We start from the raw sequence: 26,058 nt of genomic DNA, 5'->3' as shown, positions 1-26,058 counted from the left end.
ATCTCTTCAGAGATGAGTAAACCCAATGAGGAATGATTTAGAATGCTAATGTACAGCATGGCAGAGTTCTGGGAGGACTTAACTCAGATCCCTGTCCCTTAGCAAAACCTTACTTGGATTTGGTCAGAAGGTGAACACCTTTGCTGTATATTTCATTCAACAGGAATCAAAATTGGGCGCAAGGTTCCATGGCTGTGGAGATAGTGACTTGTCCGAGTGCTCTTATTAATCATTGTTCATAGTCTCCAGAGGCAGGAGAATGAGCCTGAAACATAGACACTGTCTTAGATTTGGCTCCATTCACTCATTTGTTGTGTTGGATCATTCTTAGTACTGTAAGCTCTCATATTCTTGGCTGGTAACTTGGCAATGACCAGCACCATTAGAGCCATCTTCGTGTCTCTTTGGTCTCTTTTTCTGAACAAGAATGGTATAGGTAATAGAAATGTATGATGGGAGTTTAGTCTTCAGTATTAATGCTTATTGTAACCGGATGGTACGGTTACCATTCTTTAAAATTTACCATGTCGTTCATCATTAATGCATTCTACAAACGTTTATTGTGTGCCTATTATGTGTAGAATCAGCAATGAATAAAACATCATATCCTTGCCATCAAAGAGCTTGTGGCTGTCAGACATGTAAACAAATAATTACAACATGGTGTGGTAAATGCTGTCCTAGAAGTATGTATAAAGGTGTTAATGGCAGCACAGGGGAGGGAAACTAAATCAGCTTAGGGGGATTAGAAAAAACTTCACAGAGGAAGGGATGCTCGAACTATGAGTCCTGAGGCAAGAGAAGAAGAGAAGCTCTCAAGGAAAACAGTGAAAAAAGGAATCCTTGGCATCACCATGAAACATCCCTGCTTCAAATAGGAATTCAGTGCTTCAGACTGCTTTAAATGGCTTTGTTTGTCCTAGAGCTGTGAATGAAGGAAATACTTAGCTAAAGTTGAATGACTCTTGAACAGTCTGACAGAGCAAGAGTGCTGGTGCATATCTTTAGCACCCAAAGTAGTAGCTGCCTTTGTGTGCCTCGGACCTTGCAGATGCCTGACTCCCCACACTCCTTACTGAAGGCTCTACCTGAGATGATTCTAAAAGCCTGCCTTGTGGTAACCAACATTAAGACCTGGTGTACAAGGCTTTGTGAGTTGCTCTAATATGTGGTAGCTGTGGTAACAGTCAGAGAGTTTGTGCTTCATGGATAAATAACTCTGAAACAAAATTTGAAGACCAAAAGACATATGCCTTTTGTGTGGGATGGGGACAAAGAAGGAAGCGACAGAGGGCCTTTCTGCAGCTCTTAACCTCATATGGCCTGCTGCTTTGAATCATAACTGTTCCTGCTGTCTAAAGTAGGCTTTTCACCAAATTCTCCACTTATTTTTAGATCCAACTCTATATTTACTGGAGCCACAGGGCCTTCTCTGACTAGCCCTACTACCTTGGAACCAATCTCTAATTGTTCTTTTATGTATGTCTTCATTTCCTAAGGTCAGAGCCATGTTCTTTATTTCCTTTACATCACACTGTGTAGTACAGTGTAAGGAATGCGCTAAATACTAAATGAATGAATGAATGAGAACAATTTAAAGATGTCAAATATAGTGGGGATAAACTTGAAATTCCGTAAGAATAGCAAAAATGATCAGGAGGAGTTTGTGACCTCTTTAGAAGAGAAATCAAAATTAGGAAGAATAAAATGTGAAAAAAAGAAATAGAGATGTAGCCTATTTAGGTGTGAAGGGCATTAGCGAGAAAGGAAAGTAGTGCTCATTAAAGGCTTTTTAATTCAGGAGAGACCTAGTTAAAACTATGGTTAAAATATGGTTAAAAGCCAAAGTGAGAGTCAGTAGAGATGGGGATTTAAGTTATTAGAGAGAGTAGATGACAGCTGAGGTTTGTATTAAACTTTCTCTAAGGGAGGGAAGGAAGTCTCTGCAGTGTAATAGAATTGGAAAAGAGTAATTTGAGGTTTTATGCCAGATCTGCTGAGTCTTGATGAAGTGTAACTCAAAGTTATCAGTTGTAAACACTCTTCAACTTCAAATCCTGTGCAATTGTCAGTTCTTTCTCTCATCTCAGTTGAACTGTGTTTTCTTTAAGAAGCAAATGTGTGTGCTCTTGATAGCTAACCCTCCCCCTCTTTTCTTAAGTTTCTGAAAGATTTTTATGTGGAAGGAGCTGGGTTGTTTTTCATTTTAACAAAGGACAGAAATGGACTGAAGCCAAGCAGGCAAGATTTAAATTAGGGATACAAAAGGATTGCCTGTGCTGGAGGGTTGTTAGGTTTTGAAAAAATGAGTGAGGGAGGTTTTGAAATCTTCTTCCTTATTAATAACCATTAATACAATCCGAGTTATATGTTATCCCTTTGGAAACGATGGACAAGGTGACTGCAACTTTCTTCTAGTTCTCAGTTTTTATGAATATAAGTCTAATTCATATCCTCCCCCCCCACCATTTCTTCCCCCAGTGTTTCTCCGGCCTGATTGTATGGTAGTGCTTTGAGCCTTTTAGTATGTGGCTGTAAGAAGAATTTGTGTAGGTGAGTTTCATAGAGAAGAAAAAAGTGGCAGTAATCTAATTTCAGCTTTGGATTAGTGTTTGAGCCCAGGTATTAGTATTGAGACTCTTTATTATGCCTATTTGGCAGTGAGGAGTCATATTCAGTTTTTTAAAATATAAATTTATTTATTTACTTATTTATTTTTGGCTGCGTTGGGTCTTCGTTGCTGCACGCGGGCTTTCTCTAGCTGTGGCGAGCTGGGGCTACTCTTCGGTGCATGGGCTTCTCATCGCGGTGGCTTCTCGTGTTGTGGAGCACGGGCTCTAGGCGTGCAGGCTTCAGTAGTTGTGGCTCGCGGGCTTTAGAGCGCAGGCTCAGTAGTCGTGGTGCGTGGGCTTATTTGCTCTGCCGCATGTGGGATCTTCTCGAACCTGTGTGCCCTGCATTGGCAGGCGGATTCTTAACCACTGTGCCACCAGGGAAATCCTTTTTTCAAAGCATTTATGGATCACTGGCTGGCTCTAGCTTGATGGCGCTCAACTTGGGGGAGAGGTCAGGAGGGCAGTAAGACATCAGAATACCTGTGCAACTTTTTAAAAAATACGCATTCCTGGGCCCCATCCTATCTATATGGAATCGGAAGCTCTGGGGGTAGCGTTTGTTAGTTGTGTATATATTAAGTTCCACCAGAAGCCCACTGCTGGTTTCAGCCCACCCTGAAATCTGTTGACTTCATACCCAAGTCCTCATTGAGGCTTCTTGAGAATATATAAAGCTAGTCCAGTAAGTATACTCTTCTCCTTGAGTAGTTTGTTTAATCTCCATTGTATCTTCTGGACTGATTGCTCTGTTAAACTGCTGTATCAGGGATAGATCTGAGAGAAGTGCCCTGTTGTAGGGTAAGATGTAAGGAGATGGTCATTGCCTTACTTAGATCAGCAGGAATTTCCCTTGCGGGCAGAAATAGGAAAACTTTATGATAATATCCCTGAGTCCTAGCCAGTTTTTTTGTCACCATTCCACTACCCACTGCCCTTGGGACTCATAGCAACCAAGAGTTTTTAGTGTGTAATACATACTCTCTGGGCTCCCCACTTAGAATGGATGACTGAGAGTAGAGGCCTCTGTGGCCAGCAGCCCTGCCCCTCACCTGTCTTTGTGAGTGAACTTGGGCAAGTTCTTGTTGAGTTTTCTGTCTATGATATAGTCTTCAGTTAAGGCTTGTGAAGTGTCTTGAGCTCCTCAGAACAGATGGTGTACAGGGAAAAGTGTGAGGTGTTCTGGTCTTGTTCCTTTGATCTCCATTTCCTTTTCCTTCCGGTGCCTGCAGCTGCCCTCAGCCTTCAAAATAAGTCTCACTGGAGAGAGAGGATTCTTCTCTCTGCAGCCCAACACCTCTTGCTTTGCTGTCTAAAATAGCCCAGCCTCTTCAGGCTTTAAGTTGTCTTGCAAAGCCTGCCCTCATCCATTTGGCCTCACTTATTTCAGAGTCTAACAGTACTGCTGCTTTCCAAGTTTCTTTTCCCTCTCTCAGCTTGTAATTTAGGGCAAGTTTCCCCTTTTGGATCTGTTTGAGTCACTGTCTTCTTTCTTGCTAGTATTTTGACTGTCTTTGGGGCCATTGGTATTTCTCTGACTTCACTTCTCTCTTCTGTTTGTTATCTGTATGTTTTCATTTCTTGACTAATGAAAAAACATTCATAGAAATGAGGCTTCAGCCTGACCTCTATAACCTCTCTGTCAACCCCCTGAGTCTCAAGTTGGACTTGTGGCTGTTATCACTGCCTCTTTGTTTGGAAAACAGTCTAGGGCTTGAAATTTGGGACTATGTTTATTCAAACTAAGCTTCTCTGGGAACATGGTCTGTCCCACTGTTGTTCTCAGAGTATCTGTTGGTTTTTACTTCATGTCCAGACTGCCCTGTTGATAGGAAAAAAAGCTACAGTGTTTTCAGTAGGATTTGTTATATTATGAATCACATTCCCACTGCTACAAGCTAAGCCTCTCCTCTGGGCTCTGTTGTTTAATGCAGGACAGGGCCAGGTTTCTGTCAGCTTTCTTTCACATCAGTTCTCAGTAGAGGTGTGGAGTGAGAGCTGCCCATCTGTTTGGAAGTTTACTGAATCAAATCCACATTGTGGATTTTACTTTAACTTCTGTTACCTCTTTTTAAAAAATGGGGGGTAGAAGGAGGGCAAGAAATAAAGTGAGTGTGGCAGACAGATTGGGCAGTGTAGATCTTTAGGGTTGGTATTTTTGGTTGTTCAGATTTTCCAAATCTTGGTTTCCTTCCTCCTAACTGTTGTATCAGCAAGTTCACAGTGCTTCTTAATTGGCCAGAGCATTTTCCTCTGGTTTTGAAGGATGCTTACAGAAGAATGAGTTCATATTATGGATATCTCCTCTTAGACTTCTAGGGAGTGAATTCCACCCTCTCTCATTTTATCACAGAGAATGTTTGTAATGCTCTATGTGTTGTTTCCCTAGTCTATAAAACAGTCTCTTTTTAGGTTAGATTTTTAAATTTATACACTTTATTTCCCCCCCTAAACCTGGAATGGAGCTAAAGATACTTTCCCTTCCCTGCCCCTTCATTCATAGTTGAGATTTAAATGTAGTGGGAGATCTTGGAACAACACTTTGTGAGACCACGTGGCTGTTTTATTTTGTTTTTTTCCCCACTTTGTCACATTCTCTTTTGGAGGAATCCTGAGAAGAAATTCCTCAGGTTCTTCTGGGTTTGAACATTGCTTCTCACTTGTGCTGAGCTCACTAAGTTTCTGACTTCCCGTCATACCTCTCCTCTGTCTTTGCTTTCTTTGTTCCTTTAGTGGTGCTTCTGGTCATTTCCCCGTGAGTTCAGCTGACCCATTAAAGGTGCTTGCACTTAAAAACGAAACTTAAAAAAATTTTGAAATATAACGGACATTGAAAAGTTTATGAAATATAATAATATAACCTGGTATTGTGAATAATTATAAAATGATTGCTCACATAACCACCACCCAAGTCAAGAAATAGAACACTGCCAAGTTTCTGAAGGATGTGATGCTAATGGTGTCATTAAGGTGAGATGAGATTTTTGTCTTATGTAATTAAGATGATTTTGTTGTTAAAAATTAAAATACTCAAGGACTTGATCTTGACTATTTGTCCTTTTCAAGTTTCTTCTTCTCTATCCATTATAGATTTGTGCTATTCAACATTTCCAGGTAGTATGCTTATTGGAACCACCCCTTTCCAGCCTTTGTTGTCAGTGCTTCCTGTCTTTATCTTACAATAATAATACTAGAAATAATATTTGTAGTGGTAATAATGACTAACATTTATTGAGTTTTTTGCTGTGTACTGTGCTTAAGCATGTACGTATATTATCTCATTTAAGTTTCACACCACCCTACTATAAGTACTATTACTATCCCCATTTCATAAATAAGGAAACTGATGCTCAGAGAGGTGGTTATATAGCCAGTAGATGACTGAGCTGGGATTCAAATCTTGGCTATCTTAACTCCAAAGCCTGCTCTTAATCTTTATCCTGTACTCCTCCCAGGGAGTCTTCATGTGCAAAACATGACACTGAGCACAGAAGTATCCCCAGTATTGCTATAGCCAAGAGTCACGTCTGCGATCAGCTTGGAAAAGGGCAGTACCTTAAAAAATATACTTTCCCCCCAATATTCCCCATAAAAGTTAATTTAGTGAACTTCTTAGAACGTTATTTTAGAACCATCATTCAGTAACCCTTGTCCCTTGCATCCTTGCTCCTCTTCCCACTCCCAACTCCAGATTTCATGAACTGTATCCCAACTTCTCATTCTATGGTACCGTTAGGAACTGTACAGCTCGTGGTTCTGTGGGTACGTGAATGTCAAGTTGACAGGGCACAGCTGTGTGGTTCCAGATGACCATAAGCCACAAGCAGTTACTGCTTCTCTCTTGGAGTTGGAGTGAGGTGGGGGAGTGAAGTGGAGACCAACAGATGCCTCGGTTGTTTTTGTGTGTGGGTATCATGAGGCTTTAAACTGTTCTGCTCTTAGTTGGCGGTTGATTGTGTAGCTCACACTCCTGACTGCTTGTTAGTGCCACCTACCCCAAATCTCTCCTTCTTCATCCCCATTCTCCACCTCTTTGTTACCTCTGTGGCTGTCCCTACGCACAACTGACCTTATCTTTGAAGCTGTGGAGAGTCACTGAGTTGAAATGCCTGTTTTCTGTGAAAGAAGCTGGATCTAAAACACCCTGTGCCAGGGCTGACCTGGATGATGACAGTTGGGGCTCAGGGAACATGAAAATGAGGTCATTTGCCCACCTGACTCTGTTTGGCTGGGTGGGCTCTGGGGTTGCTAAGTTCCTTGAGCAAGTGCCTTGCCTCACCTCATCTCAAACTTGTATTATTTTGATTTATTTCCTGAAATAGGCAACAGTGATAACATTATGGTTGCAAAAGCGTGGGATCTTAATGCATGCTTTCCTGCAGCTGCCCCAGTTAGTCCTGAGGAGAGGAAGCCCCAAGCTAGTTTGTGATCATGGGGGAGGAGCTCGGAGCATGCTCAGAACTCTTGACTCTTGCCATCACTCAGCTACTGCCTAGAGAAAAGCAAGCAGCTGCTTGTCAGGACTAAACATGCAACGGGCAGGCTGCAGGCTTGCCTCTGGTACCCTGACACTATTGGTCAGCTTCTATTTGGGAAAGCACAGTATCTTCGTACACCATGATGGTTTTCGTATGACCAAATAACCTGCTGCTGACTTTTCTGAACATGCCCTTTCTCCTTATGCTGTCCTTCCTTCCCCAGTCTGCTTTGGTCTCCCTTTGGAGGCCTCCACAGCAGCTGTGGTAGAGACTTTCCCTCATAGTTGGCTGGTGAACAGGGCTTCTCTGAGTTGAGGTGTAGACAGATTAGTGGGTGGGGGCAAGAGGCCAGTGGTCCTGTTAAAATGCAGACTGAGATTCAGACCCACCCCGAGACTCTGCATTACTACCAGGCTCCCAAGTGACGCCCATGCTGCTCTTCCTTGGGCCATACTTTAAGTAGCCATGCTGAGAGAGAGAGAGAGAGAGAGAGAGAGAGAGAGAGAGAGAAGAGAGAGAGAGAGAGAGAGTGTGTGTGTGTGTGTGTGTGTGTGTGTGTGTGTGTGTGTGTGTGTGTGTGTGTGTGTGTGTGTGTGTGTGTAGTGGGGGCTGGTGGGACAGCTTCCTCACTTCTGAGGGAACTGGATTCTCTCTCATTTGTAAAATTGGAATACTGATGGCTTTCTCCCAGGGCTGTTGTGAGGATTCAATGAGATTTAATGAATGTGAAAGCACATTGTAAGATCTAAATAAGTTTACAGCTATTAAGGGGTTTCTAATATTATCAGGGTCCACAGATTTCTAGAATATCCAGGAGTTTTCTTCTAATTTGCTGGCAAGATTTTATTCCTTCAAGTTTCCATTTGTGAGAAGTCCTTTTTTTGCAGGTTCAACCTCTTCTGTTCCAACACTGAATCATCCTCCCTGTGCAGCTTTTTATTGTGACCTATCTTCAGCCCCTTTTTCTTGCCAATATTAACTTGTATCAACTATACTTTAACTACTGACCAAAAGAAAGATTTAGCAAATATTCTTTTTGATACTAACTACTGTGTAACTTATTTCAGGGTTATGGATATGATTTTGGGGAATTAAAAAAGGCAAGCTAGTGAACCAGGAGTGGGGGGAGTCCTAATTTACTGTGTCTGATTGGAAATCACTGGAGTAGTAAGCATGCTTTTTTGTTTTGTTTTGTTTGCGGTACGCGGGCCTCTCACTGTTGTGGCCTCTCCCGTTGCGGAGCACAGGCTCAGCGACCATGGCTCATGGGCCCAGCTGCTCTGTGGCATGTGGGATCTTCCCGGACCGGGGCACGAACCCGTGTCCCCTGCATCGGCAGGCGGACTCTCAATCACTGCGCCACCAGGGAAGCCCAGTAAGCATGCTTCTTAACAGCAGTAGCTTCTGTAGAAATAAATATAACTTTTTTCTTCTTTTGGGGCTAATTCATTTATACTGGGAAATAATTTGGGAAGTGAATTAGTCTTAGAGCTTCCTTTCAGACTAAGAATTTAAAGGCAGAGTGAAACGCATTAATTTTATGACCCATTGTTTTATGTTTCTAATGTTTGGATGAGAGTGAAATATTCTATTTAAATAATTTTTCCTTAAAGAAAATATATGAAGATGTGGGGAAACAAGTGCACTCATACCCTTCTGCTGTTAGTGAAAGCAGACATTGATCTAACCTTTTTAGAGGACAACTTGGTAATATCCATTAGAAGAAAAATTTACATATTCATATCTTTTGATTTAACAGTTATAATTCTGGGAGTTTATTCTATGCAAACACTTACACCACACAAAAGTGTATATAACTGAATTTTTCTGTTGTTGGGGAGCGTTATTCACAGTAGTGAAATCTTTGAAGTAATCCAAGTAACCATCAATGGGAGATTGGTGTACATCCATAAATGAAATACCTTGTACTGGTTGAAAAGAATGAGTTCAATCTATATATACTGATATGAGAGGGTATACAAGATCTATTAAGTGACAAAAAGCAAACTGTATAACAGTTTTTATGTTAATGATTATTTATATTTTGTTAAAACATGTATGTTAGTATATGCATAGAAAAAATTGTGAGGCTATAAATACCAAACTGTTGTTAAAATTGGTTACCTCAGGGAGGGATAGTAGATTATGGTGGACATTCACTATCTACATTTCTATATTTCTGTAATGTTGGAATTTTTTACGATGAGTGTGTGTTATTTTTGTAAGTAGAAAAAAAATAGTAAAGATAAAAGTCTCTCCAATTTAAACATGTGTATTTCATATTTAAATCTAAAATGTTTAAATTTAAAAATCTGTATACTCATTTTATTAAAGAAGTTGTGTACAAATGTTGGAAAATATATCTGGTATAATAAACTTTGTTTTTTTAGTAATAATAGGACATAAAAATATTTTCTCACAAATTCATCATTAACTTCTTGAATTTGAAATAATTCATTTCTTTTTTAAAAAAAATATTTATTTATTTAGGCTGTGCTGGGTCTTAGTTGCGGCACGTGAGATCTTCGTTGCTGCATGCGGGCTCTTTAGTTGCGGCATGAGGAATCTTTAGTTGCGGCATGCATGTGGGATTCTAGTTCCCCGACCAGGGATCGAACCTGGGCCCCCTGCATTGGGAGCGTGGAGTCTTAGCCACTGGACCACCAGGGAAGTCCTGAGATAATTCATTTCTGATACTCAAAAATATTTCCTTGGTTAGCTTTGGTAAATAAAATGTCTTTTTATACTTCCTGAAGTACATGTGCTTTCTGAAAAGAGTTTTTTACACCATATAGAGAAACATAAAGAAGAAAACAGGTCATTCATAATTCTAACATCCAGAATAACTACTTATAGCTCCATTCATTTCTGATTAAAAAGGACAGGTAAAGCTCTTTTTAAATAATAGTATTGTTACTTTTATTAAACAAAAATTATCTCAATCTTTTTGGACTTACTCGTTAATTATAATTTAAGTCAGATTTATGAAGAGCCATGCCATGCATGTATTTACTAAAGTCAGGGGTAAAACTGTTTGGTTTGTAATCATGCAAGGCACATGGATTATTCCATTCAGACCTTCACCAATCTTTCTGGAAAGGCATCAGAATCCTGCTTCCTGCTCCAGCTTCTAGGTTTGGCTATGATAGATGGAGAATTCTCTAGGAGGTTAAAGAATTTACTAAGTAAGATGCACCAAAGAATATTCACAAATATTTTTAAAGTATTAAAAATTGATTCAACAAATATACTGTATTAAACATTGTGTGCTGTGCTATAAGCATAGAGTTGTATGAGATACAGCCTCTGCCTTACAGGAGATTATAGAGTAGCAGGAGAGATAAGACAGATCCTTAAAGAACTTCTGTACAAGGTACTAAGTAACACATGTCGTGTGAATGATGAAAATTAAGTGCTGCTGTAAGAATTCCAAGGAGGGAGGAGTCACTTCTGGCCAGGTTGATCACAGAAAGAATCATAGGGGATGTGATATTTGAGCTGGTTCTTGAAGGAAGGGGTAGGGTTTCAGTATGGGATGGTGGAAGGGAAGGGCATTCCAGGCAGAAGAATATAAACAAAAGCCCCAGAGCTCCTTTCCAGAATAATGAATAATCCAGATTGACAAAAGCACATCATTCATATGGTGAGTAGAAGGAAATAGAATTAGAAGAATGATAGGGCCCATTGACAGATGGATGCTAGGCTAAGACATTTATAATTTATTTAGTTGGCATTAAGGAGCCATTGAAAGTTTTTGAGCAGGTGAGGGACATGATCATAGCTGTACTATGGAAAGATTATTCTAATGGGTTGGGGAGGGGAGGGCAGGGTCTACAGTAAGGAGCTTGATTAGAAAGCCATTGCTGTATCCAGGAATATGGTGCCAAAGGCCTCAACCAGGGTGTTGGCGTTAGGAATGGAAAGGAAATGAGAATTTTATAGAGAATAACACATTGAAGAGAACTTCCTTCTTCTAGGAGAGTCTCATGGAACAAGTTGGCATGATTGCAGGAACACTGAGAGTCTGCTCCACTCCCCTTTTCCCAGAACACACATTCACTTTGCACACTTAGTCCAGATAAGGAACAGTTAGTATTCTCCCTGGTTACAAAGTTTGGAAACCAAGAGATTAAGAAAACTCAGGCATGTAGAGGTGGTGAATGAGGAAGAATTAGACCTTTCTTGATGATCAGATTTTTAGGTCATAAAGCTTTGTTTGTGGTTCTGGTCTTGGTATAGCAAGGACTGACCTTAGAGAGGAAAAAAATTTTTTTTCCTTTATTCTGGTTGCTTAAATTGAGATGTCTCCTATCCTTGCCTTTCTGATAACTGGAAGAGAAAGGGAGGGTAGGAGTACCTGCTTTATACCAGGCACTGTGTTATTCAAGCTGCTGTTTGGACTTGGGTGCCCGCTGTTGGCTGTATTATAATTGAGTCCTTTGGCTAGAGGCCTCTCATTGGCTCCCTTCTGGTTTGAGGTCTGATGCCATCCTGATGCCTCTTCCTCCATCTGCACATGAAATCATAATCCCCTGCTTCTAACACTGTAGTTTTAGTTGCCTTGGAAATGGGTGTCAGCTGTCTGTGTTGACTGTAGGTTCTAATGCCAGCTGGATGTGAGCATGCTCTGACCAGGTGGGGTACTCTGACATTGGAAGACCCTCTGTTACTCTTTCTCTGCAACCATCTCTGTGAGGAGAGGTCAGAACGCATTTTTAGACCCATTTAAGCTACTGATAAGACCTGCTACTTTTTAAAAAACATTAACGCTAGGAGGAGAGAACCCTGTTGCCCCTCTACTTCATCCTGTGCCCTTTGCCTTCTACCTTGGTTCTCAGACCTGTCCCTGATGCCTCCATGATGGCTTGGTGACTTCCCTGTGTGCTCTTTCAGAAACTGCAACATTCTGGTGGTTTTGGAGAACCTGAACTCCCTCCTTGGTCACCATGGTTTCTGGAACCAGACAGACTTAGGTTTGAATCCTGGTTCTTCCACTGACTACTTACTTGACTCCTTCATAACTAAAATGGAAATAATACTAGTCCTTTATAAAGTTGTCAAGAGTATTCAATGAGATGGTCTTACAAAGCGTTTAGCACAGTTCTTGGCGCAGAGTACACATTCAATAAATGGTATCTATTATGGCTGTAGATCCTCTCTCTGCCCAAGACCTTTTGCAGCCCATGGGTGTGGGTATTCTTGTAAGAATACTCAGAGCATTGTTTTCTCCCTAGTCCCAGGAGGGGTTGAAATTTGGAAATAAAAAGGCAAAATGCTTTAATTGAATAGTTCCCCACCTGATTAATCACTAGAACCACCTGGAGAGCTTTTGCCTCTCACTGTTGTGGCCTCTCCCATTGCGGAGCACAGGCTCCGGACGCGCAGACTCAGCAGCCGTGGCTCACGGGCCCAGCCGCTCTGCGGCATGTGGGAGATCCCGGGGCCCTGGACTGGGGCACGAACCCATGTCCCCTGCATCGGCAGGCGGACTTTCAACCACTGCGCCACCAGGGAAGCCCAGGAGAGCTTTAATATGCAGATTCTTGAAGCCCGCTCCATAGCTGTTGATCAAGAATCTTGCAGAGGCAGGGGATGGGTATAGGGTAGGGACTGCTATCTGAAAAAAACTTGTTAAGTCCTCTGAGTAATTCTATTGATCAGCCGGAATTGGGAACCTCTGTTCTCTAGTCTCCAGGGGCTTATGCTAAAGGATCTCTAAGGTCACCTCTTCCCAAGCAGTGGCAGACTCACCTTCCTTAGAAGCTAAGGCTATTTTAATCTCAGCACAGCAGAATTGGCTCAACTCCAACAAATCTTGATCTCTAGTGAGGGAACTTGGTTTTTCTGTCATACTGGAAGTTATTTGTTTCTGAGAGACTTCATGGTATAGAAAGTAGAACCACAAATCAGCCCCAGAAACCAGGAGCAGAGTAGAGAGGCAAGGTCTGTTGTACAGTTTTGGAGTGGCCATTGTGTCTCTTCCTGCCTCTGACCAGATGGCACTTTGGTCTCTGAAGGAACAGGAGTGAGTGAGCTTGGGCATGATACCCGCTTCCCCCTCCCCCCTCCCAGGGCTGGTCACTGGGTCTCTGCCCAGCTGGCTAAGTCTCTGCACAAAGCCTCCTGGCCTTGGCTTCCTCTGTGGCTTTTGCATAAGTGGCAGTTCTCAGAATCTGGTGGAGGATCTGCTTTGTGAGATTCGAGTGTAGTGTGTGGGCAAGAGACAGGCATAGTTATTCTTAACCTGCAGGAAGGGAGGGAAAGGCAGAGGGGGCTCTGCCTCGGACAGGTCTGTGACATGCTTGTTTATAGAAATAGCAAACCCATAGTTTGGCTGGAATGACTTATAACTCAGGTATTTATAACTTGTATTGAGTGGGATTAAGAAGTAGAGAAGGGGAGAAGGGGGAAGAAAGAAATTGGTGGCAACAAAACATGGCAACCAAAACAGAGATCGGCTTCCTCCCAGTTGCTGGGGTTTCTTTACCAGTTTGAGGTCAGCTAAATCCTAGATGACCCTGGCCTTTTGTGGCTCTGGCCCCTTAGTTTTCTCTCTCGAGGGAGCAGCTGCTTTCTTGCCACTGCAGACTCCCTGTAGTAGTCCCTCGCACTAAGAAAGCAAGAACAGATTCGAATCGTGTATGCTGTGGGCTCAACAAGAAACCCTTCTCTAGCAGTGCTGTTGTCTTGTGTGTGTGTTGGCTCCACACACTGGATCTCTCATTGGCTGGTGTCTCTCCTCTAGCTTGTGGGCTGGTCAGATCTAGGGACTGGAGAGAGAGGTACCAGAAGAGTTTAGAAGGCCTTGCTTAGAGTTCCTGAGATCATGTGTTTAGGGGGTTGGGACTGCTGGGGACCCTGTGCTATGTTGCAGATGGCTTTGGACTCTGGAGAGTCCATTTCTTGCTTCTTCACTTCTTTTTAGCACTTACATTGACTACCCCATCCTTCTGGGAACTCTCCTCTTCACAGGCTTCCTGGTTCTCCTTCTCCCTTTCTAACTGCCTGAGCCCTCATCTTCTCCATACTCTAAAAATAGCTACAGCCGCATTTCTGTCCTCAGCCTCACTCTCTCTTCCCTCTGTCTTCTCCTGCCTCATTGTACTTTCAGTGGTGGTTTTCACCTCCTTGTGAATAATTCTTTTTTTAAAAAAATATTTTATTTATTTTTATTATTATTATTGTTTTGGCTGCATCAGGTCTTGTTGCGGCACGCAGGATCTTTCATTGTGGCGCGCGGGCTTCAGAGTGCGTGGGCTCAGTAGTTGCGGCACGCGGGCTCCCTAGTTGCGGCACGCAGGCTGTCAGGTTGTGGTGCGCAGGCTCAGTAGCTGCGGCGCGCAGGCTTAGTTGCCCCATGGCATGTGGGGTCTTAGTTCCCCAACCAGAGATCAAACCCATGTCCCCTGCATTGGAAGATGGACTCTCAACCACTAGACCACCAAGGAAGTTCTGTGAATAATTCTTTTTCTTTCCATAGATTTTTAAAATTTTATTTATTTTATTATTTATTTTATTTTTGGCTGTGTTGGGTATTCATTTGCTGCACTCGGGCTTTTCTCTAGTTGCGGAGAGCGGGGGGCACTGCTCTTCGTTGTGGTGCACGGGCTTCTCATTGCTGCAGCTTCTCTTGTTGTGGAGCACGGGCTCTAGGCCCGTGGGCTTCAGTAGTTGTGGCACGTGGGCTCAGTAGTTGTGGCTCATGGGCTCTAGAGTGCAGGCTCAGTAGTGGTGGCACCCTGGCTTAGTTGCTCCGCGGCATGTGGGATCTTCCCAGACCAGGGCTCAAGCCCATGTCCCCTGCATTGGCAGGCGGATTCTTAACCACTGTGCCACCAGGGAAGCCCCCGTGAATAATTCTTTTTTTTTTTTTTTAATGGTTTTTTTTTTTTTGCAGTACGTGGGCCTCTCACTGTTGTGGCCTCTCCCGTTGCGGAGCACAGGCTCCGGACGCGCAGGCTCAGCGGCCATAGCTCATGGGCCCGGCCGCTCCGCGGCATGTGGGATCTTCCCGGACCGGGGCACGAACCCGTGTCCCCTGCATCGGCAGGCGGACTCTCAACCACTGCGCCACCAGGGAAGCCCCTGTGAATAATTCTTAAATATCTATTTCTAGTCCTCACCTCTCTCCCAAGCATCAATTCCATGTGTATGTTGCTAAGTTGAATGTTCTGTGGTTCCTACTAAATATTCCTGAAGCGACTTAGATTCAACATGTCTAAAACCGACATCATTGGTTCCCATCCTTCCCCCCTTTGTCCAGACCCAGGTCCTCTTCCTGATCATGGCAGCATTTCTTTTCATAGCACCTCCTTGTTCCCTATCTCTGAAGTTCAAAATTTGAGTCTTCTTTTTCCTCCAGAGTTGTACGGTGCCCCATCTTGCCAATTCTATTTGCTTTGTCACTTTTTTCTTTGTCATTATTTCTTTTCTACTCTCACTATCTTCATGCTGGTCTAGATCCTTATTACCTCTCACCTGAACTGTTGTAATAGCCTCCTAATTGGGCTCCCTGCCTGTGCTATGGGTCTTATGTACATCATCACCAAACATAGCTTTGATTGTGTCCCTGGTTCGAAACCCTTCAGTAGCTTCCCAGAGCCTCCAGATGACCCCACTTAGTTTGGCAATCAAGGCCCTTCCCGGTCTGGTTATAGTCTGCCTCTCCTGACCTAAGGAGAGTCTACCTCTCCTGACCTAAGTCTCCTACAAAAGATCCTTGCTTTCACTGTTGGCTCACCTACTCTGTTGTTTCCTTCTGTCAAACTCATTCATGCAACTTCTTCTACTGAGAATTCCTTTCTCTGTATTTCTCTGTATTTCCATCTGTCAAAATCCTATCCTCACTGACCAGGCCACATTCCATCTAGTCTTCCAGGAAAGCTTCATTGTTTCCCTTTCCTTATCCTGTTCAGAAATCATCTCTCTTTCTCCTTTTTGAGCACTTTATATCTTTCTTATGACCCTCATCACATACTGGATTACTTTGTAGTATGTCATTCATCTTCCCTAATGGATTTTAAGGACCCCCATAGCATCCCAGTGACTTTCAAACATTTTTGAGAACAACTCACATTAAGGAATACACTTTACATTGTGACCCAGGGCGCACACGCACACACACACACACACACACACACACACACACACACACCCCTGAAATAAAGTTTCACGTTCAGTACTTACCATTATTACTACATGCCATGAGATCTATTTTTTGTTCTATTTTAGTTATTCATAACCCATTAAATCAATTTCAAATCCCATTAATAGGCTGCAATCCGCGTGTTGGAAAATACTGTTCTATCTAGTATGAACGAGTAGTCCCATCTGTCGCCTCTGAGCCACCTGTTTTTTCCATCTACTTTAATGAGAGCCAGAAGAGCTCTTAAACAGTTGGCTTTATTCTTTCCTTCTCTCTTGGGAATAGGCTATTATGAAGTTATCCCTTTATCTCATTACAGTGAGGGATAATTTTGCTTTCCTTCTTTCTCTTAGGAGGATACAGTACTGCCCTGCCTAGTGCATGTTGGGAGGGGTGGGTATTCAAGCCTTCCTTTGCAGTGTGTCTGTAGTAATTCTGCCCTCCTGCAACCTTGCTTCTGGGGAAAGATGACACTCTCTTTCAGGTTGGTGTAGGCTTTCCCCCATCTCAACACTCTCCACCTGTCCAAGGAAAAGCTGGGTCACAACTCGAGTGTTCTCCCTGCTTCTAGGCTGTGTTGCAGATGTGGAGGAGATCACTGCAGAGTACAAAGTGGGTACCCTCGTCTTAATTCTGAGTTTTCATTGTGCATGATGTTCCTAGAACTGTGGATGTATCAGGCTGCCAGCTGCCTGTAGCAGTTGTGTCCCAACTCACCAGCCAGAATCATTTACCTGGACTGGAGTGTCTTTTGGACTATATTTCATTGGCATTTGGGCCATGAGGATTTGGAACTGAAGTTCCTGTCAGAACTTGGGGCCCCATCCCTGACTTTGAGGACAGCTATTTTCTCATAGGGCCTCTTCCCTGCCTCATTTTCCTCAAATGATGCTTGAGGCCAGAACTCTCATACTAGTGGGCTTGCTTCCTTATGAAGAGAGATGCTGTAGTATACAGGAGGGGCTAGGTTATTGGTTGCCAAGGTGTAGTCACAAAATCCCTGGGGTCCCCAAAACCCTTTTAGGTGATCTCTGCGATCCCCTCTTTTCCAATTACATATCCAAATGAGGCCAACTTTTTTTAATCTTCACCTAGAATAACATATCACAACAGATTGAATGCAGATGCAGTTATGAGAATCCAGCCGTTTTCTGTTAAGCCAGACATTAAAGAGATTTACGAAAATGTTAAACAGTGCCACTCTTCTCACTAAATATTTTTGGTTTTGTTTTGGAAACTAGAGTTACTTTTAATAAAAGTGTTAACATGTAATGGGTTTATTATTAGTTTTGAATGAATTAAATTTATTTAAGTATTTCCATTGTAATTTCTAACATAGTAAATATTGGTAGATATAACTTGTATAAATGAAAGCTCTTTGAGGTCCTTGAGAAATTCTAAGAGTGTTAAGAAACCAAAGAGTGTAAGAGACCAAAAAGTGTGAAAATTGCTGGGCTAGGTCATGCGGTGGTAACAAATCACCTCAACAACTCCATAACTTAACGTATAGTTTATTTCTTGCTCATACTTTTGTTGCAGTGTGGGTCAGCGCGGGCGCTCTGTTCATCAGAGTTACTCAGGGACCCAGGCTGAGGGAGCCCTATCTCATCACCTGCTGCCACACTTAGCAGTCAGGATAAGGGATGTGTGCAGTGGTCCTTGAAAACTTCTGCTGGAAGCAGCGTGTCAGAGCATCATAAACATGTGCAGCCTTATAAGCTCTTAAGTGAGAAACGTAAATCAAATAAAAACACAGATTCTTGAGCTCTCTGTACACCTTCCCCTCACATGGCTGGGTCAACGAGTGTCAACGAAGTGGCTTTAGGAAAAAGAGAAGTCAGGGATGTGAACTATAGAAGGATGTTGCTTATGAGGTGCTGAGCCCCACACCACATCCTGGACCATATTTTTTCTCTCTTTTAAACATTTACTGTGCAATATTTAAGACATATAGTAAAGACATGTGGAATAATAGAGTGAACCATTGTGTGCCCACTGTCAGCTTAAGAAACAAAATGTTCCCTGTACCATTAACCTCCCTTTATGCTTGTCCTCATCTGGACATGGTCTTTCTGTCACAACCAGTTTTATTTCATTTTATTATTATTTTTTTTGGCCACATAGCTTGAGGGGTCTTAGTTCCCTGACCAGGGATTGAACCTGGGCCACGGCAGTGAAAACGCCTAACCTCTGGACCTAAGAGTCCTAACCACTGAGCAGTCAGGGAATTCCCACACAACCAGTTTTAGATACTTCGTGGAGAGCAACTTTACTGGCTTGAAATACCCCAGTTTTCTTGTGCTTCCCATCTCTGTCCTTTCACTGTTCCTGAAGCCTCTGCCATGCATTCATTTATTCATCAAATATTTATCAAGTGCCCATTTTGTGCCAGGCACTGTTTAAAGTGCTAGGGATGCATCAGTGAGGGGTAACAACTTAGGCCTTGCCCTCAAGAAGCTCATATTCTGGTAGAGGAGACGGACAGTAAGTATGTGGACAAAGATATACTCAATGTTGGGTCACTCTCTGACTCTAAGTACAATGAAGAAAAATAAAGCAGGATAAGTTGGGTATAGAGTGATAGCAGTAAAGCCAGTCTGGAAAGCCTTCCCTGTGGAGAAGACCTTTGAGCAAAGACCTGAGTGAATTAGCTGTGTGAGTAGTTGAGACAAGGGAGTTTTAGTGGGAGGAATAAAAAGCCTATGCAGAGGACCTGAAGCTAGAATCCACTTGAGGTGCTTCAGGCGCCAGGGTGGTTGAGGTGGAGTAAGTGAGGGCGAAGTGGAGGAAACGAGGTCAGAGAGGCAGCCAGAGGCCAGGTGACTTAGGGCCTTCTAAACCGGGGTGAAGAATCTGGATGGGGAGCCACTGGAGACTTTTGAGCAGCATAATGACATGATCTCCTATATTTCTTGAAAGAATCACTGTGGCCTGCCATGTTGAGAAAAAGAAAAGACTATATAGGAAGCAAGGCCTGAAGCAGAGGGAACACATGGGAGTTACAGCCATAGTCCGAGGGAGAGAGAAAAGTTGCTTGAGCTTAGAGGTGCATTGGTAAATGTTTACATGCTCTCTGAGGGGCAAGAGGGGCCCTGATTTGTAGCGTTGTCTGATTTCATGGCGTAAGTGCTCCCACCATGGTGGTTTCAAGCTACCAATGTGCTCTCATTGAATGTGGAGCTGGGAAAAGAGGTGCACAGTCAGCTGTCCTGAGCCAGCATGAGCCAGCTGCAGCACACCACTACTTGAACTTGGGCACTTTTAGCCCAGGGTGGGTTTGCAAGGGGGTGTCCAGGTTTGTCTCCATTTCTTAGGGTAGATGGAAGCTGTACCACCTTTTTGGAAAGAATATGGAGAGGGTTATGAAAGAGAGTCAGTTTATAAAGTCCATCGTGCAGGAGCCTTGCAGGACAAGCCTAGACATTGGAGGCCTTGCAGGAGTTCTGGACTCTCAGATCCTTTGAAAGTGGAGCTCAGCCCCAAACCTCCCTGCAAACAGGAAGCTGGTTTGAGTTAGAACATAAAATAAAACCCAGCTGATGCCCCTGAATGTTTTTCCCCTGCTCTTCCCCCTCCACAGAGTCAAAGGAAACTGCCTTTTTTTCCCTTGGATAGCTGCTCAGAAATCCAGAGGAAGCCAAAAACCGTAAATCCTTTGAAAATCATCCAAGTTTTGAGCCCAGGCAAACTCCTGTCTGTGGGGTTTCCTAGCCCGGATGTCTGCTCCACTGTGGAGAGTCCTAGGAGGAAAGTGACAGACACAAAGATGCCAGGGACCAGAGATGAATCCCATGCCCAGCGGGGAGAGATGGTCCTTAGCAGGGTTTCTCAAACTGCAGCTGCCAGTCCACTTGTAGGTCATGAAGTCAATAAAGTGGGCCATGACCAGAATTATTTTTTTAATGAAATAGAATATAATAGAAATTGGAGTTTATCACATGCAATGAGAGTAAGTATTTTTCTGTGAAACTTTTATTTCAGTTTTATGAGCATGTATGTTTATACTGGATCAAGATATAAAATGTGTCTCTTACGATGGGTCGTGGTCAAAAACGTTTGATAAACACTGGTCTTTCGGGTCTGAGTAACTCACATCTTCTTCCTGCTTTAGATTGCTGTTGAAAACTCCAAGCTAGTTCCAGAATTAATTCTCTGTGGAACTGGATCATCTACCCACAAAACACCTACCCAAATTCCTGTCAGAGAGAGAAGGCAAGCTGAGAACCCACAGACTGGTCTGATTCTTTGGGACCAAAGCTGAAGCATAAGGGAGGGATTGATGCAAATATGAATCCAAAGGATTTGCCTGAAATCAGATTAGCTTGAAGAGAATAGGAGTTGAGTTGGCCTTTTAGCTCAGTGCTTGCTTTGGTGACCTTTCTCATCTATGTGGGTAATGCTGGCCTCAGGCTCCTCTTTCTCTCTTCTCTGCAGTAGGCAGTTGGTGCAGCAGGAATGTTCCTGAGTACCCCTCCCTCGGGGATAGCCAGAGGCACTGTGCCAGGATAGGGTGTGGTGCCCTGAACTGAGTATCTCCCGGACTTCCCCAGGGTTATTTTGTGCTCTCCAGTTAGTGTGCAGTGCTCAGCCCTTTCAGAAAGGTGAGTGGGTGCCGGAGAAGGGGGAGGGGGTCATTAAGCTGAGAAAAAGTATGGAAAGAGGCATAAGTTAGGGCAGAATATCAAGAATGTATAGAGTAGGCTAAAGTTAGTTTATCCCCCACTAGGTTTAGTGCCTCAGAAAGGCCCAAGGGTAGCTGGCAAGTTTGGTGCTTGCCAGGTGGTTGTGGGTAGGTGTGGTGCCCTGGAACTAAACTGCCTCTGTCAGTGAGTAGACACATGTTGGAATTCCTGGTCCACATCCCCAAGAAGCACAGAAGACTCTTGGGGACCTTCCAGGGTAATAGCTTTAACTACAACATCCCAGGGGACTTATTTTGATCTCTGGCCACCTCAGGGCATTTCTTTCCAACCTAATTCAAACTAAAATGGTCCTTGGAGATTGGAATTTAAACAGGCCCTCTAGAAGCACTTGGAATTCTCCAGTTGGGAGAGTAAGAGAGAAGGAGAGATCCTAAAACTACTGTAATTGACTATGGGCTTCCCCTCTGTAGATACCGGCCTGGACTGGGAGCAGACCACAGTGCCACTGATACAAACACCCCTGAAGTGTTTCTGGTTCACATCGCCCTCGTAAGGCCCCGAAGACTCTCTTAGCAGAGTACACTCCAGCCTGTTTACCTGGCCATCCTGCATTCAGAAGCCCCTCTGTCTTAGCCAATGAAGACCGAGGACATCCCTGAGGAGGGCCAGTGCAGGGAGTCCAGACAGTGCTAGAGGAGACTGGACCAGGAGTGACATGCAAGACATTTTATAGCAGTGGGTGAGGGAGTGATGAGGTTACAGGGCAGTCTGAATCTGACATGGGATCATCTAGCAGAAAGATCAGGGAACTAATTTGAGGTTAGTCCAGTATGTCCCAGGGCCTGCAGACAGTGTGGGGTAACAACAGTGATGAAGAGAGTGATGGTGAATGTCTCCCATGGCCATGTCCTCTCAGAATCTCTGAGCACTTTACGTATGTTTCCCTTTCATCTCTGTGGGAGTTGTGGCTTAATAATAATAATTAGAGTACTCTGAGCGTCTGTGCTTTGCAAAACACAGCATTAAGCCATGTCTCTGCCTCCTAGGCTTCGAGTCTGTTTGAACTGGCAGACATCTGATGGAGGGGAAGAGTGTGATGGAATGCATAGATCAGGGATATTATGAGTCACCTAATTGTTACCTAACATTCTTCTGGCTCTTGGAGATCAGAGTGGCCTTTGTTTCATGCCTGCCAAGGTACGAAGATCAGTGACCTCTCCTGAGTCTCATAGACCCAAGAGGCCAGTCTGGGGACCCAAGACTTTATCTTGTAAATGGAGCCTTCCTGGATTGGGAGAGTTCTTGTCCCTCTGTGGCCATGAGCTGAGTTTTAACCACTTCATTTTCTTTTCCATGGGCCTAGCAGTTTGATCACTGTTAAAAGCTGGCGATGTGTACTGGCTTTTTCCCATGTGATCAGGGGGCCTATGGCCAGATCAGGACCTGGATAAGTCAGAAGACAGGGCCATCAGGAAACAGTCAGCGTGGAAGAAGGTCCCCGGCTACCTTCAACTCCTCCTTCCCAGCCCCACTCCATCCATAACATAACACTTCTCTGTCTTGCTCCAACAGGTGACCTTGGAGAAGGTGCTTGGAATAACAGTGTCTGGAGGCAGAGGACTTGCCTGTGATCCCCGATCGGGTTTAGTTGCCTACCCAGCTGGGTAAGTGTCTTGGAAGTGGTCTTATTGCATGGAAGTTTATAGCTATGCTAAACCAGTTGGAGTGGGCAGGGGTTTTCTGGTATCTTCTGGGAGATACATCCAGGTTAATGTTTTGGTGCCATTTTTATAAATGACGTACGGGGCCACATAAAGGCTCTTTGTTGACTGTTGTCTGTGTTGCCATCCCGTCCTGCTTTTTGACCACCCACACCCACCCACGCATATAGATTCACACTTTGTATTCACGCAGCTCCCAACACCATCTTCAATATCTTTAATATCTACCTTTTAGTCATTTTTATTTTTATTTTATTTTTTAAATTTAAAAAAATATTTTATACTGGAATATAGTCGATTTACAATGTTGTGTTAGTTTCAGGTGTATAGCAAAGTGGTTTAGTTATATATATATCTATTCTTTTTCAGTTTCTTTCCCCATATAAGTTATTACAGTGTATTGAGTAGAGTTCCCTGTGCTATACAGTAGGTCCTTGTTGATTATCTATTTTATATATAGTAGTGTGCGTATGTTAATCCCAACCTCCTAATCTATCCCTCCCCCACTTTTCCCCTTTGGTAACCGTAAATTGGTTTTCTAAGTCTGTGAGTCTGTTTCTGCTTTATAAACAAGTTCATTTGTATCGTTTTTTAGGTTCCATGTATAAGTCATGTCATATGATATTTGTCTTTCTCTGTCTGACTTACTTCACTTAGTATAATAATCTTTAGGTCCATCCATGTTGCTGCAAATGGCATTACTTCATTCTTTTTAATGGCTATGTAATATTCCATTGTGTAATATATGCACACAGCTCCCAACACCATCTTCAGTATCTTTAATATCTACCTTTTAGTTGTTTTTAAAAACAGCTTTATTGAGATGTAAGTCACATACCACGCAACTCACCCATTTACTATGTACAATTCAGGGACTTCCCTGGTGGTCCATTGGTTAAGACTTTGCCTACCAATGCAAGGGGTATGGGTTTGATCCCTGGTCGGGGAGCTAGGATCCCACATGCCTCATGGCCCAAAATCCAAAACATAAAAAAAAAAAGAAGCAATATTGTAATATGTGCAATTCAGTGGTTTTTAGTGTATCCACAGAGTTGTGCAGCCATCACTACAATCAATTTTAGAACATTTTCATCACCCCAAAAGGAAACCCCACACCCATTAACAGTCACTCTCTACTTCCCCCTAAGGCTCCCAGCTTTTAGGCAGCCACTAATCTATTTTCTGTCTCTATATATTTGCCTGTTCTGAACATTTTATATAAATGGAATCATATTTTTTGTGAGTGGCTTTTTTCACTTAGCATAGTGTTTTCAAGGTTCATACGTGTCGTACTGGGTATCAGTACTTCATTCCTTTTTATGGCCGGGTAACATTCCATTGTATGGATATACCACATTTTCTCTGTTAATCAGTTGATGGGCGTTCGGGTTGTTTCCACTTTTTGGCTGTTATGGATAATGCTTCTCAGAACATTTGACTACTCTTGTCACGTTGAGATATGTCAGTGCCATGGAAGAGAGGAAGGGTTCCAGCGCTGGTGTTCTTCTTTCCCTTGCAGCCTTTTCACTCCTCTGCTCCTACTGATGAGAAACCCCCAACCATAGTTGCTTGAAGCTTCTGCAGAAGTGTTTCTTGGAGGCTTGGAGCTTTTCCTGCTTCTGGTTCTCTTTCTCTGTCTGTTCTCTCTGGTTCCCTGTTCCTTGCTGCTGGGCACAGGAAAGTGAAAATGGGAAGGCCACTGCTCTGCCTCTTTCCCCACCATCAACTTGGGAATGCCGAGTTCCCTAGTGTGATTTTCCACAGCAACTCCTGTAGTTTTTGTATCAGATATATGATTTTTTTTTAGTTTTATCATCCCTACCTTTATCAAGAACCTTTTCTGTGTCAGGCACTTTGTTAAGCACTTTACAGGAATTATTTTATTTAATACTCAGAGCAACCCTGTGAGGTTGGAACTGTTTTCATCCCATATTTTAGAGGAGGGAAACTAAGGTTCAAAGAGGGTAAGCAGTTTGCTCTAGGTCACACAGCTAGCACGTGTCTGTATTGGGACTCCAACCCAAGAAGTCTGACTGCAGAGCTCTTACTCTAAAGTGGCACGAGGTGGAGGGAGACCAGTCTTGCTGCTTATTTTTAAAAGCTGCTTTTCCCCTAAGCTGTTCACCTGCTCTTCGAATGAGAAGAGCCAATTTACGGGCAGCTCAGTCTATGCCAGGGACCCTTCTGCCCCTAGGTTCTGGGGTCTGTCTCTTCTGAGTGGCCCTTTGGCATTTGACATCTGTGGTAGGGGACTGTGGGAGCTGCACTGACTTTACCCTGAAGAGGCTGAGCTGGCCTCCTTCTCCCCCTCCAGAAGCAAGTTGATGAATGATCTCTGTTGCTGGATACCCTGTGCAGTCTGCCTCCGGGGAATTCCACTCATGTCTGCCTCGGCCCCGGGAAAGCCAGGTTCCTTCTTGTTGGAGGTGGGACTGGGGCTGGATGTGGGACGGGCGGGAAAGGCCTGGGCTGCTGCTCTGTGCGTGCTGAGTCCTGTGTCCCTGCTCTGGGGAGTGTGGAGCCCTGGTCCCTCTCTTCCCCATCCGCCCCAGACCCCAGGCCTGGCGCCTTTAAGGGTGTGTGCTTCTGTTTATGGGCATGTCCCAGGCTGGCGTTTGTGCCTTGGGGGTCATTATCCTTCCAGGTGGTGTACGGAAGTTTCCCTGCTGTCACCTCTAGTAGGTTTCCTGAGTGTGTTTGGCTTGGGCCAGCCCTGGGCAGTGCCCTGATCCACTTCCTGACCTTTTGATTTCCTAGAACTTGGAGTTCTCTCTTTGCAAATGGCCCTTTTCTGGGTGTTTTAGTTTTGCTCTGTGCTAGAGCTCCCTGATGTGCTTCTGTGGTATCTGGGGGCCACCAAAGTCAGTGTGAGCAAAGCAGGCTCTTTCCCTCCCCTCTGTCTCCCTTCTCTTCCTATCTGGTGATCCCAACCCCACCGCCCATCCCCCACTCTCTAGTTCCTACTTCGCTTGTTGCTCTAGGAGCAGTTCAGGTATCCTAGAAACAAGAAGAGAAACAAAGCTCAGAAAATTCTCCCAGAGGCCTAGAGGCAAATATCAAACCAAAACAAAGTTTTCTGAAAGGAAATGAAACAGCTCTGGGAGAGTGGGGTGGAGAAGGATGTGTGTCAGGCAGAGGTGGGTTGAAGTCTCTGGGTAGAGACCCCTCGGTTTTAGCACCTCCTGCATTTCTTCTCCAGAGCTCTCCCTTTGCTGTTGTTTTCCCACAGGAAGCCCACCCTCACTTGTCACATTTTAAGCCCCCTGCCCTAGGAGGCCAAGCTGGTCCCCAGATAGCTTTGAGGCACTCAGTTTAGTTGAACACCCATAATTGACTTGGGCCCCTTCCCTGGCTGGCTCGGTAGAGGGTTCAGGGCCTTTAGAGCCCAGCACAGCCCCTGTTGCCACTGTGGAGTCAGTGAGTTTGGAGAATGGGTTTCTCTTGACCCCTAATGCCAGG

General features: G+C 43.8%; 1 protein-coding gene across 2 annotated transcripts in view; it reads left to right on the top strand.

Annotated features, from left to right (window-relative positions):
* MAPKBP1 (mitogen-activated protein kinase binding protein 1) overlaps positions 1-26,058 on the top strand; it is a 52,095-nt gene that overhangs the window by 1,833 nt on the left and 24,204 nt on the right. For both annotated transcript variants that reach the window (XM_030843013.2, XM_060294438.1), the window contains exon 3: positions 22,451-22,542. In XM_030843013.2, coding sequence (XP_030698873.1) covers positions 22,451-22,542 — 92 coding nt within the window. The remainder of the gene's footprint in view (positions 1-22,450; positions 22,543-26,058) is intronic.

This window comes from Globicephala melas, chromosome 2 (assembly GCF_963455315.2).
Source record: "Globicephala melas chromosome 2, mGloMel1.2, whole genome shotgun sequence".
NCBI classification, from domain to species: domain Eukaryota; kingdom Metazoa; phylum Chordata; class Mammalia; order Artiodactyla; family Delphinidae; genus Globicephala; species Globicephala melas.
Note: the sequence above shows the minus strand (reverse complement) of the source record. Positions and strands in the feature narration are given on the sequence as shown.